The sequence below is a fragment of the Antedon mediterranea genome, chromosome 3, assembly GCF_964355755.1.
Source record: "Antedon mediterranea chromosome 3, ecAntMedi1.1, whole genome shotgun sequence".
NCBI classification, from domain to species: domain Eukaryota; kingdom Metazoa; phylum Echinodermata; class Crinoidea; order Comatulida; family Antedonidae; genus Antedon; species Antedon mediterranea.
Window position 1 is genome coordinate 26017899 of NC_092672.1, and position 13175 is coordinate 26031073.

At 32.5% G+C, this 13175-nt stretch overlaps 1 protein-coding gene across 1 annotated transcript in view; it reads left to right on the top strand.

Moving 5' to 3' along the window:
* The window catches only part of LOC140045088 (leucine-zipper-like transcriptional regulator 1), a 92137-nt gene that overhangs the window by 13542 nt on the left and 65420 nt on the right, over positions 1-13175 (top strand). The window contains exons 3-5 of the mRNA XM_072089834.1: positions 1752-1814; positions 2747-2803; positions 3226-3305. Coding sequence (XP_071945935.1) covers positions 1752-1814; positions 2747-2803; positions 3226-3305 — 200 coding nt within the window. The remainder of the gene's footprint in view (positions 1-1751; positions 1815-2746; positions 2804-3225; positions 3306-13175) is intronic.

Sequence of the window (13175 nt, forward strand, 5' to 3'; positions counted from 1 at the left end):
TTGTTTTAAATAATTAAATTATAGTTTGGGTATGACAATGTCGGTAGGTACCGGTGTCATCTTTTTATCCACTTCACTCTCAGTTTGAAGTCACAAAGACAGAGAATTCTCTGCATCATCAACGATTCCTGAAAGTGTCAGAAAAAATAATAAATATTATTTAAAAAAAAATGTTAATGTCTGGTTGTATATATAATTATAATATTATTATGATGACATAAAAGTAAGGCAAATAGAAGCTGTATTTTATTAATTAAATTACAGTATTTACTATTAATATTTATATAATCTATGCCTACTAGTAGCCTAGCTAGGCATCTATTGAGCCTAATAAATCAAATAATAAATGAAAAATAAAATAATAATATTAATACTGATTGAAAAAAGGGATTTTTTGGGGCGGGAGATCAGATCACCAGGCTAGGCCGGCCAGGACCAATGATACTCGTAATCAGTAAAACTTAACGACTATCGGATCAGCATCAACACAGTACAACACACGTCTCGCTATATCGCCTATACTGACACACGTGTCTCGCGTTGCCGAAACCCCGCTCACAGCTAGAAAATGTACCTACCTTTCGAGGCCTGAGAATACACCAATAAATTTTGAACAGGATAGAAATATATCATACTCGATTAAACTAATATTACTCTTGATAAAACAATTGATTATAATTTGTTTAATTTGTTGGGATGCACCTCCGACTATTCAGAAAATGGACAACAAAACAGTAGTCAAATCGTACCACATTTATAAATTTCATGAGTCCTGACTTCAGTCGCCGAATGTATTGTATTAGCTTCGGTTTATTTGAATGAAACCAATTGGTTATTCAATTATACTTATTGGGAAATGCTTTTACCATAATAGGTAATGTTGGGCGGTTCTTAAATATTCATGAGAGCTTAAAATAAAACAGCACTTATTTGCTAGGCGACGAAAAATCATAGTTTCAGTTTTCAACGATAGGTGGCGCTTCAAAATCGTCAATGCGGAAGTAAGTCGATTTTACACGATTTAACGGTCAAAACGCGAAGTGGCTTTCCCACTGATAATACAACCCGTTTGTTTGGCTACTCTGTATACATAATCATAAAACTTCCTCGCGATCTGTGTGAAAACACCTTCTCAACCATGATGAGTTGTAAACAATACTAATTAGCATCATGCATAATGTATACTCATGGTTTGAAATCTTTGTTTACTTTCGCTCGCGACGATTTTCCAGACGAAATGTAATCAAATTAATTTACCTGTTAATTACGTAAACTTGTTGTTTTTGGCTCGAATTTTCGACTTAAAGTGAATAACTTTAATATTACTTTGATGTGGCCAATTTAAATTTAGAATACTTTGACCTTCATTTTTTGTGTTTCAAGGGACAATACATCTTTAAATATTTGTACAAAATATATAGCGGGTTTAAAAAATAATAAGTAGTATCAATAAAACATTACTTCTCAGACTTTTGAAAGTAATTATTAAATTAAAAATATTGTTAATTAAAATTATTCTAATGATCATCGCTATCTAAACAAACAAAATAGAGGGCGACATTTACAATTTTATTTTATAAACCCCGGTGTTTGCTAGTTGGTGTGAAAAGGGTATCTCCGGAGTTTCTCGACGTTTTGAATGGTCATAAACTCCGGGGTGTCTCCGGAGACACTCCGGAGTTTTGGTGTGAAAGGGGTATAATTTTATTATAGTAAATAATAATTAATTATATACACTTTTTATATTTCAGGAGAAATAAACACACGGTCGTCTCTTATAAAGGTGCAATTTATGTTTTTGGTGGAGATAATGGGTAAGTTTACACATTTATTTTCTGTGTCTCCAACACCTAAATTTTCAAAAGGGAGACATTTAGAAGAAAAAATTTGGTCCTTAATAGTATTTTATGAGATTTACCCATTCAGTGATACCCAATGGTTTATATTATTATTTTATCATAATTATTACTGACGCTTCATATCCCATTTGACCTTATTAATATATGCTCTTTATTTTATTGCAAGTCATTTGATTAAATAAATGTTTTGTTGAAATTGAAATTTTGTTTAAAATTTATAATGTATGAGGAACTTTTATCTCATCACAATTTAATATCAAACTTTACCCACAGCATTGTCATTTTTTCATTAATTTAATAGTCCTTATCCAAGAAGACTCTCCAGTAAGGAGTAAGCATTCAACCCTTGCCAATGATATGGCTACAGGGCTACAGGGCTGTACTGTACATATTGTGGTTCCACTGTTTTAACCTCTTATTTTTATTTATTTATTTATTTATTTCCTTTATTGCATCAAGTAAGCAGTGATGAAGTTGACATAAATATAATAGTAAATATGTAAACACATAGTATAACACAGTCCAAACAAGTAACACTAAAATATATCATAGTCTTTCAATGGCCATCATAGTACATCCAGTAACACAAACCAATAGAGGTTCACAATTTGCTTATCATAACTCAGTTACTGATCATTCACCAATCATTGAAAACTCCGTGGAAAGTAATGAAGTTTTTTGTGCGTTGTGTCCGGACTTTGGGGAGGGTGAACGATCTAACGCGTCGGAGCTGATGGTTGTGTGTGGGAGGTTTAGGTAAGAGAGAGTGTAATATATGATCTTCTTTTTTCATTTTATCAAAGAATTTTCTTGACAACTTCTCAGCCACTCACTGACTCAAGTGTTGCTGATTGTGTTTTTTTAAATATTTTTGTCATTCATTGCAGAAAGCAAATGTTGAATGATGTTCTACGATTTGATATTAAAGAGGAATCATGGGGAAGGTAGGTCTTTACTTTTTGTAAGTACAATAAAAAATGAATATATTATAAAATAATATTTGCTAACCACTTAGAATTATATTTTGTTATCTAATTTAATAACAAATAATTGTTAAAGGTCTTTGACAAGGAAACATCATCTGACACTTTGCAGACACAGATCCTTGAATGTAATATTAAAGTAGATCCTCTATTAAGGGGACACAAGGGGACACCTTTTGGACTGAACAGCGGTGTTTAACGCTTGGTGCATATACTCCCCCTTTTAACGGCTACTAAATTGTTGATAGTGGTACTGTAAAGTGTGCGGTACACCACATATTAGTTAAAACACTGTTGAGTTTCTTGACGTTTCGATATTGATTCTATTTCTACTTGATGCTGGCACTGGCACTGTAATTATACAAATTATGTGTTTCTAACAGAGCGTTTACAACAGGGAGTCCACCCGCCCCTCGCTACCACCACTCAGCTGTAGTTCACAAGGGAAGAATGTTCATATTTGGTAAGTTTCATATTTACACATTATCCTTTTATAAAACAAAATTAACATACGTAATACAAATATTATAATTATATTTTAAAATAGAAAATAAAAGAAGGCCGCATTTAATAATTCTTTGAATTGTATACAGTTTTGATATTGACTATCTTATTATATTTAAATCTAATAGGAAAAGAATAATTACTTCTTCATATTGTGTTTATTTCAGTAAAACAGGAAACTAATGTACTATGCACAATCTTATCTTGTTTTTTTATCAACAAAATAAAAATACATTGTTATTGTTCATTTATAATATAAATCTTGTATATCATCTGAATTTAAACTGTCTTCAATTCAAAGAAGTACATGTTACAATATACTTTGCAAGCTGGTTTTTTTTTGTATAGTATCAGTTTTACAAAAAATGTAGTAAATCAATTTCACTTTTATTAAGCAAAATACTATTTTTCTTTTTTTTAAACTGATGTTGGACATACCACACCAGCTTTATTGCTTTTGTCTCTTCTCGACATTGTAAATGTCATGTTTTGTGCCTGTTGATATATTTAAATTCTCATTTATATTCTGTATATACTGTAGAAAGGAATACAAATAGATAAATTAAAACTATAGTACATTGTTTGAAGCAATAAAATAAAAATTAAAACATGCTCCCAAACTCTACCTAGCATCAGTTCTATCCTAATTTTATTTGCAAATAGCTGTTCATCAAACATTTACTGTTCTTTAGTTCATTCCAAATGTAAATCAAAGTAAATTGAGATGTCTTTGAAGTTATACATAGCATGAACAGATTCTTTATTTTCTACTTGACTTGTACATTAACCTATGTCATGCATTTAAAGTCTTTCTCTATACAAACAAATCCCATCTTTGTTCATTGTATTGTCAAACAATATGGGTCTATCCAGTAGTTTTAATACTTGTAAGAATTATACTTTCTACTTGACTTAGATTACATGACCCAATTGTCCATATACTGAATATAATATTTATGAGTAACATGAGGAAAATGTTTTCATGAGTTCAATGGAACTGTCTATACAACATGCCCACAAACTGTTTTGGTTATAAAACTCAACTCGGAACAAAATTATATTTGATTTCAGTAAAGGGTTTTTCATACCTGCTCTCGTCCGCACAGTGTTTAAAGCGACTCTTTTATTTCACAACGCGCCAAATAGCTACGTGCCTAATGAGTAACGCTCATGAGCATGCATGAAATTATCTTTTTAGTTAATTGGCATGTAGTCGCGTGGCGTCTCATAGAGTTGTAACATTAAGGCGCGACTTTGTTTGTTGCGCGATCACAGGAACCATGCGTGAAAGGCCCTTAAGTCCTTTTTTTGCCTAACTACTGTAGGATATCATACAGTATGTAGCCTAGCTGTCCCCTCCAAAGAAAATTATAATGACATATTTAAGAACGCTGACTGATTTTTTCGTAAAGTTTGTGTTGAAACAAATCAAATTTAATAATCACTATTTTGTATTGAAAGCTAAAACCTACACATTATTTATTGGGTCTTTGTATAAGTATGAGTATTTTATTCTGTTGAGATGTGCCCTGTTTTTACCCAAAGAATATCGTGCCTGTAGAAGAATGAATGAATTGGTTATTTATTGCCAGTTTAAAAATATTGTATCTACATTCTTTTGTGTTACAAAACTATTGTCTATCTATGTGAATTGAAAGTTTATTGATGAGAAGATTTGTTTAAAAGTGGAAATATTCGAAACTTTTCAAAAATTATCATTAGAAACCAGATGGATTTATTTCAACATGTTTGAAACCCTTTTTGACTTTTAAAAAGTAATACCTTGTTTTACTGTCATACAAAAATGGCTCTGAAAAAGTATTTAATCACAATACTTGTTCTGTCTGGGTAGACATGTGATAGTTTGTAGAAATTCAATGAAATACCGCTATACTTTCGATTGTCAATCTTTATGGTGGTGTCCATTTGTTTGAGATATTTTAATTCTAAAAATATTGTTGCACCACAAACAAATCCCTGTTTTTTCATCAAAGTCTATTAGGAATATTAGCTATCTCACAGAACCTCTCAAAAGAAAGGAAACTATAGTTAACTTCACTGGGTAATGAAATTAAAGTAAAAGTATCATTTCCTGAAAAAATGAGATGCCTTTGTGTTTTGAATGTTGTGAAATAAAACTCACTATTTTCAGATATGTTTTGTTCTTTTCCAAGGTGTTTTGAGTAATTTTAAATAAGACATTCCAATCATCTTTGTCAAGTGTAATTTGGTGATGTAATCTCTGTTTTTGTCTTGTAATCTTAATCTCTAGGATTAGACAAAATCAGAACAAGGTCTTTCTCAGATAATTAATTCACTTTCATCAATGCCATAGAGTTAATCATGATTATGTAGTTTTTGTTGTGTAACCCTTCTTGACTTGAAGGCCTATTTTGGTCATTCAATCATTGTCTTTTTCATTCTATCATTCATATCTTTATCCTTGTTCATATCAAAACTTCTTTCTAAATCGTGGACAATTTTCCATAATCAGAATCTCTACAGTAAATTATCAACCAAATATCGACTCCCATATGAGGGAATCATTTCGCACAAGTTCTGTACTTGTTCATCCATTTGTTCATTCATGTGTTTATGTTTTCATCTATTTGTTTATTTGTGTATCATTATTCGCTCACCTCCTATTCTCAAAAAACTATCCCAAATCCAGATTCTGTAAATACTGGAGGAAACTCTAAAAAATGTTTACTTCCTAATTACTGAGAGAGAGAATATAATTTCCCAAAACTAAACTAGACTACTAGACTGTAAACCCTAAATTCTAGAAACATTTTCCAAAACTAGAATTCCTCAATTCTGAAAATCAACTAAACCAAAATCTAAACTCAAAGGTGGGAAAAGTTTCCCAAAACTAGACTTCTTAAATACTGGAAGCTCCACTAAAACCAGACTCTTTATTAAGTCATGGAAATATTCCCCAAAACTAGACTTCCTAAATACTGCAAACTCTTCCAAGACTCCTAAATATCTCAAACTCTCTCAAAACGACCCTAAATTTAAAAATAAAAAGATCAAAATTACAAAATGCTTTAAAAAAATTGGATTAAACTCTATTCTAAAATCTGAAAAACCAAAAAAGATTTTGGTTGAATGGTGTCCAGTTTTGTGGGAGTTCAGTGTCCTGCACTTCCGTTGCTATTCACGCTGGATTTTGTTGACGGTCGTCAATCCACTAGCGTGAATTAGTGTTCTGACGTTTGTAAACCACTAGGGTGAAAATTATCCATTGTTTGAAATCCTTAATATTATAGGACTGTGCAACTAGGATTTAAAATCAAAATGACAATTTCATATTAGAGAAATTTCCTATATATTGGTAAATCTTTTGGTGGGTTTATACAATAAAATATAAAAGGTGATTTACACAAAATCCTTCGAAATTCTTTGTTTCTTTTCTTTATTGTTATCAATTGTCCTTTACGACTCAAATCGTAGGCTTGTGTGCTTTGTGTAGGCAAAGTCCAGCTTATAGAATTCCTTATTTGGTCATAAACCTCCGTTTAATGAATATGAAAATATTTGTTCAATAGAGGTGGTAGGTGGAAAAAAGTTAAGTTTGTTTATGTTTTTCATGTGAAAATACTGGAAAATGTGCATTCATTTTCATACAGTAGTTCGGCTATAAATGAAGGCCAGATGCCATCTTGTGTGTTGTGATTCTGTTTTCCCCAATTTTATAGCTCCTTCGTCATACTTTTTTCCCCGTCTAACCCAACCATTATTATAGTTTTTGATTTTATTTAATTTATTAATTTTAATTTAATGATTATGATGATGATTTAATTATTTATTTAATGATCCAACAATGGGAGTTAATAGGGAGCTTTCAAATTGTGATGATCTACATAAGTGGAGTCAATCGATTGTTGGTTGTCACCTGGACTTAGAAACCATCAAAACTGTGTCAAGATGGTGGAAACACAACCCAATATTCTCGCATATGGACAGAGAATAAAACTTGATGCACTTTTGGTTGTCGTAAATGAAAAGCTATTGGCTGCAGTTAGAAGTCAGAACAGGTTGCTTGTACCAGAGGAACTTTTTTTATTACAGCCTCCACGAAAACCGAATGCCATCACATTAGAATTAAAATGTGAATAGTATTGATAATGTCAAAAGGCTGCCCCGTAACTGTGCTACAACAACTCCGGCCCCCCAAAGTCCCACAGAATCCAGACAAAACATGTTAAGTATTACACTGTTACAGGACGGATTTATTAAAGCAGATCTCTGGAACTTTTAGGTTGTTACCAAACTAACATTAGTCACATTAATACCCACCAGTATGGATGATAATCTGAGTGACATTTTCACAATTTTTATTGTGAAAAGTACTGTAATGAAATGTCAAAAATATGTGGTTATTCAACTAGTAAGATACACAATGAATATTTCCAAAAAAGTCCTTGTGAAGTGTGGAGAATTTCTAGGATTTACCACAATAACGTGCAAAGTAATTCTAAATTCTTGTTTTGTTTGTTGACAATAATTGTCCTCTAGGCTCTACCAATAAATCATGGGTTTGTGTACTTTGTGTAGGCGGGATCTGGTACATTGAACTCCTTATTTGGTTAAAAACTATTAGTTATATCTTATCTGATGAGGTACGTACCATTCTATTGATCAAAAAAACAAATTTTGTGGCAGGTACTGTAAAAAAATTCTTATTTTCTGTTTTTGATATTTTTTTAATGTTTACAAACAATTTATGATAATTTTACAGAATCAGATATTACGACTGAAGCCATCACTCTCTTTATAAGTTTTTGGAATCAACCATTTTTCGTATTTGTGAAAATGATTTAAGAATAAATCAACAATTTTCATTCTCTAAAAGCAACTCATTTTTAGTGTATTAATTTTATGTAATTGACTCGATTACATAATAAAATTGTATAGATATTGAAAAACCTCAAATTAGATAACAACTCATCACCAACCATGCGTTTGTGAAGGTCAAGGGGCGTTATGCACTTCCTGAAATAAATTTATTCTAAATATGGTATTTGCTTGTTTCAGTACTTATCCATTCCGCTGAATTTCCAGCAGGAAAAATTACAGATACGATCAGGAAACATTAAGGTTAAGATACAATGCTATTCCGGGAGATCTGGTCATGCTGCTTAGACCGCGGCTCCATTCATTTCCCAAAAGAATTCTGTTTATATCACGCTTAGTTGCATTCATTATTATTTATGATTGGATGATTAGAGAAGATTAGCTTACAGAAAAAATAATTTCTTCCTATTATCTTAATAATATGGTAATTTGTTGACATTATCGGTTAAAACAAACATGACAACTGGCAATATTACCTATTCTTTATTATATACTGTACCCTTTCAATTATCATTGAAGCAAATTTACACATGCTTATCGTCTCAGTCAATACTACAGCAGCAAACGACAATGCTTCTAGTCTATCTCTGTTTCCAAGAAAGATTTGTGATTCTAATGATAAGATGTAGTAAATATTATTGTTTTAACTATAGTAGTAGGAATACTCTTGTATAATGCAAATGACACAGGGCCTTTAGACCTTGTTTCCTAGCCCTATACAAACAATACAGTCAGTAGAATATTGTTGGATGTTCATATGTCACCTCGTCTAGGCCTAGTTTGTACATTTCATATTACACAAGCCTAAACTTGGCCAAGAGAAAAAAAAGACAGTCAGCTGTGCTTTATTGCCTTTGCATAAAAAGATCTTAATTTAAGGTACAGGTACATTTAGGCGTACATACAGTACGGTAGGCTAACATTTTAGAACTTTTAACTAAGATTAGCTATAAAGTTTCATTTCAGATGAACTACTGACACTGTAGTGTCCATTTATCATAAATTGTATGTGTGACACAGTACCATTTCTGGCCATCTAGGGTTCTGATTTAACAAAATTCCCTGTGTTGGTAAAATTCCGGTGTATGATTTTCCCAATGTCAACCTGGGTAGAAGCAGAAATTTTTCCACTAAAGCCATGTGGTTGTACGAGGGCATTTTCCAGTCCACAGAGTAGTTGTTCTGGATGAAACAGTTAGTTATCCCCAAGGGGTGCAGTATTTAACTGTTGTGTAATTAGTAATTCACATCCAAGATTTGAATTGTTTTTTTTATGAGGGAATTTACTATTAGTACAGAAAGTGACGCACCGGAGTGAGACTGATAGTCAGTCCTTGTTTACCTACAGAACCTTCAAACACTTTATAATATGTGTTAAATTTTGATGGAAGATAGAATGATTTTTAAATTTTTTTATTTTTATATGACCATTTAAAAAAAATCACAATACTGAAGAAAAAAAATCAACCCACGCTGTTCCGAAATTTGATAATGAATGCGCTACTACAGTAGGAATCTGATCGTGAATACTTTTTCATTTGGTCTTATGGTTCTCCAAATATTTCCTGAATTGAGCTGTTCTTATTAAAGACCACATTTTTAGAAGATCTTCAAAAATAGACGTACTGTAGTTATTACAGCATGAGTAATCAATATTATTAGTGTCTATATTTTGTTACTTGGCGTCGGTAATATCGCGTGGTGATCAATACAAGCTGTAAAGTTCCTGGTCAAATTGAACAGTTCCTGGTCAAAATTGAACAGTTCTTGTTAATGTTATGTGATGACTTTCTGTGGTAATGTGGTCATAGAAATCCTGTGATGCACTGTACTCTATTATAATCATTAGTCATGCAATGTTACTGGCATGACTTTCCTAATAACACATGATACAACTGTATGTTTCAGGATATACTATGGTTACAACATTTTGAATAGTGTAGATGTACAGTAGCTTGGTGGTTCCCTTGCCTTCCAATCCCAGGTTCCAATTCTCCACTCCCTAAGCCTCAAATGAGACTTACAGTAGTGCTCACGATAAATTATGAAATAGTTTATCCAACAAGTATTGCTGAGTTGCTCACTGTTGGATGCATATGAAAAAAAAATCATTTGTTTATCTGAAAGGTCAACTACACTTTCCCAAATGACTGGTGTGTACCCTGCAAATTTGCCAGGTCAACTCTAGCCTCCAACATCTTGTTATAGAATGTTATTGTTATGTTACCCAGTTGTCTGAGGGTATGTTCAGACAGTGTTACGGTGGATCAGTTATGTAAGCGGCGTACATATTTTTGTGTCTGAACCATGCCGCGGATTAGCGTTAGGGAGCTCTTACTCCGTGCCAGTGGCGTTAATGGTAGATTTAATAACGCTAATCCAGTGATGCATCAGTGATTTTAACCTTAACCAATGAAAAGACACGACTACGATTAACTACATACCTGTAACCTAGTATACGACAGCGATGTCAAATGTATTTTCAGGTTTTCAATTTTAAAGAACAGTAAAGTTGGCATCAGTGATATGATATTTTCATAAATTAAATCAATTAATCAGATAATTTTCCGTGTAATAATTACGTTTTAAATTTTTTGGAATTAAAATGCAATTCTGCAAGTATTAAGAACAAATCAGTATATTTGAAGGTAAACATTATATAAATAACAATAACAAAAAACAATGTTACAATGTAAACTTTCATGCATTGTCATAAATGTATACATATTGTTCTATCTGCTTTGACCTGATCAGAGTGTTTTACACAAGGCATTGGAATGTTGGTCGTTGTGTCTGAACACCTTGGCTTTTAACGCCACGGATTACCGTACGCCTTGCGTAGATAACTCCACCGTAACTCCATTAGTCTGAACATACTGTACCCTAAGAATGTTCTCAGAAATTCAAGTTTCATAAAGAAAACACCCTTTACAAAATTACTGTAGGTCATTGACAAAACTAAAGGGGAATTTTTATTTCATGTGATGTCATAGTCTGGGCTCCAGACAGAGTTTTTTCTTAATATTAGTAAAAATATAAATATTGTTGCACATATGGCGTTTCATACCTGTATTACTTGAGTTTGGATACTCCGTCTGGGGAAACACGCAAAAGTCACGTGGTTTGACACCAAGAATTCTTGGTGCATAGATTATCCGGTTGACTAGTTTCAGCTGCATGCGATTGGCTACTCACTCGTACACCGTTTTAATATTCATATTTCAGAATTTCAAAGACTCAACAACTAAGATGGTATGCATGCGCTATGTTACGTTTAGACCATGTACTTGGGTACATTGATGAAAGTTTCTGAAGGCTAGAAATGATTTTATATGCCTAGTAGTCTGGTAAACATTTGATGGGATTTTTCCCAAGAACATGAAAACTCGTCTTGCTTCTCCGCAAATCAAACATTGAATGGATCATTTAATATTACGCGGAGATAATTTGATTTAATTCCCACCCAGACTCTATCCTGTTCTGTGTAGTGGTGTCGTAGCCCTGTCTGTTGTTTGTGAATCCTGTTGTGTGCCGGTGGTGGTATGTAGGCCTACCTCTTATTGGCGTTTTATTTGGCAGATCATACGTGCGAGCTGAGTAGGACCTACGAAGGAGGCCTAGGTGAAGGACTAAACAATAAACAAAACAACTTGGCAACACGATTTCATATTTCAACGGTCTAGATCGTACATTCAGCACTGTACGTACTCGATCTTTTTCATTTTGAAACAAAATGATCATTGGTTGATTCGAAATCCATATTTACATACCGCCCGCCCCATAAAGCCAAATACGGTATGATAACCTACGTCATTCTTATCAGATGTATTTTCAGACAAAAATCGCGGTCGAAATAAAAACAAATAAATTATAAAAAAAAACAATACAGACTTGGGGCAAGTCTAGTGATGTCATTGTCAATGAAGCTATAGCATATTAGTAATATTTGCTTGAGCATGAGCAGTTTCAGAGACTGCATGCATTATTCATTTTTCAGAATGTTATGATGGATAGATAATGCTCTAGGCTTCTCATAGTAATTAGAAGTGTGTCTATGGCGTTTTTTATAGAAGTGTATGGTTTTTCTAAAGGCACAATTTGCACAGATTTTAATCAAAATGAGTCACATACTGTACTACATCATGCCCTTAGTTGCCCTTCAACATTTTGATTCAACTTACCTGTAACTGTAGGATGCTGACTGTTTGACCGCCTGAGCCCATTGCACTTTAGGTATCTTAAAAGGTTTTTCGTTGATCACCCACATTTTCAAACATTTTTTTAAACTCAAATTTAGCAGAAATGCAGTCGATAAACATTTTATTTTTTAATCTATTTTGAAATAAATGGTTTGTACTTCACTATGCAGCAGAAACAGACCCTAACGATTTGTACAGTTTTACAAATTTGTAATTGATGGTCACAATCTATAATGTAAAATGTAAAAATACTATGTTTTCATCTTTAAACGATTAAAAATGTGAACAAAAAAAGGTGATTTTAATATTTTAAGTGGCCCCTGTACTATAAACGCCTAAGTATATTTTTTTGCTAAAAAAATAAAAAAAATCAATTCAACAATGTTTTATTGTACGTTGTTGTTCCCAGCAAGCTAGAAGTAGGGCCTACAAAATCCTAGGCCTAAGTGCATCCTCAAAAGAACATTCAACACAAACTATAATGTATACTGTCAGTGTATAATATTGTTTTTCTCTTTCTATAATAATTAAAACTTAAATTTAAGAAAAGATGACCAATTTAATGTTTTAAATGTGATAATATATAAATGCATTGTTTTTACAAAAAGAGAGAATAGTGTCTTAAATAATCAGCACTTTTGTAAAGTTACCCATAAAAAAAACACCTTTTCTATGCAGTATGATGTGGCTTACAACAATATAGGGCTGAAATGAAAACTTGTATTTGTTTTTATCCATCCTGAAAAGTAATACTTTGATCTGTTTTAACC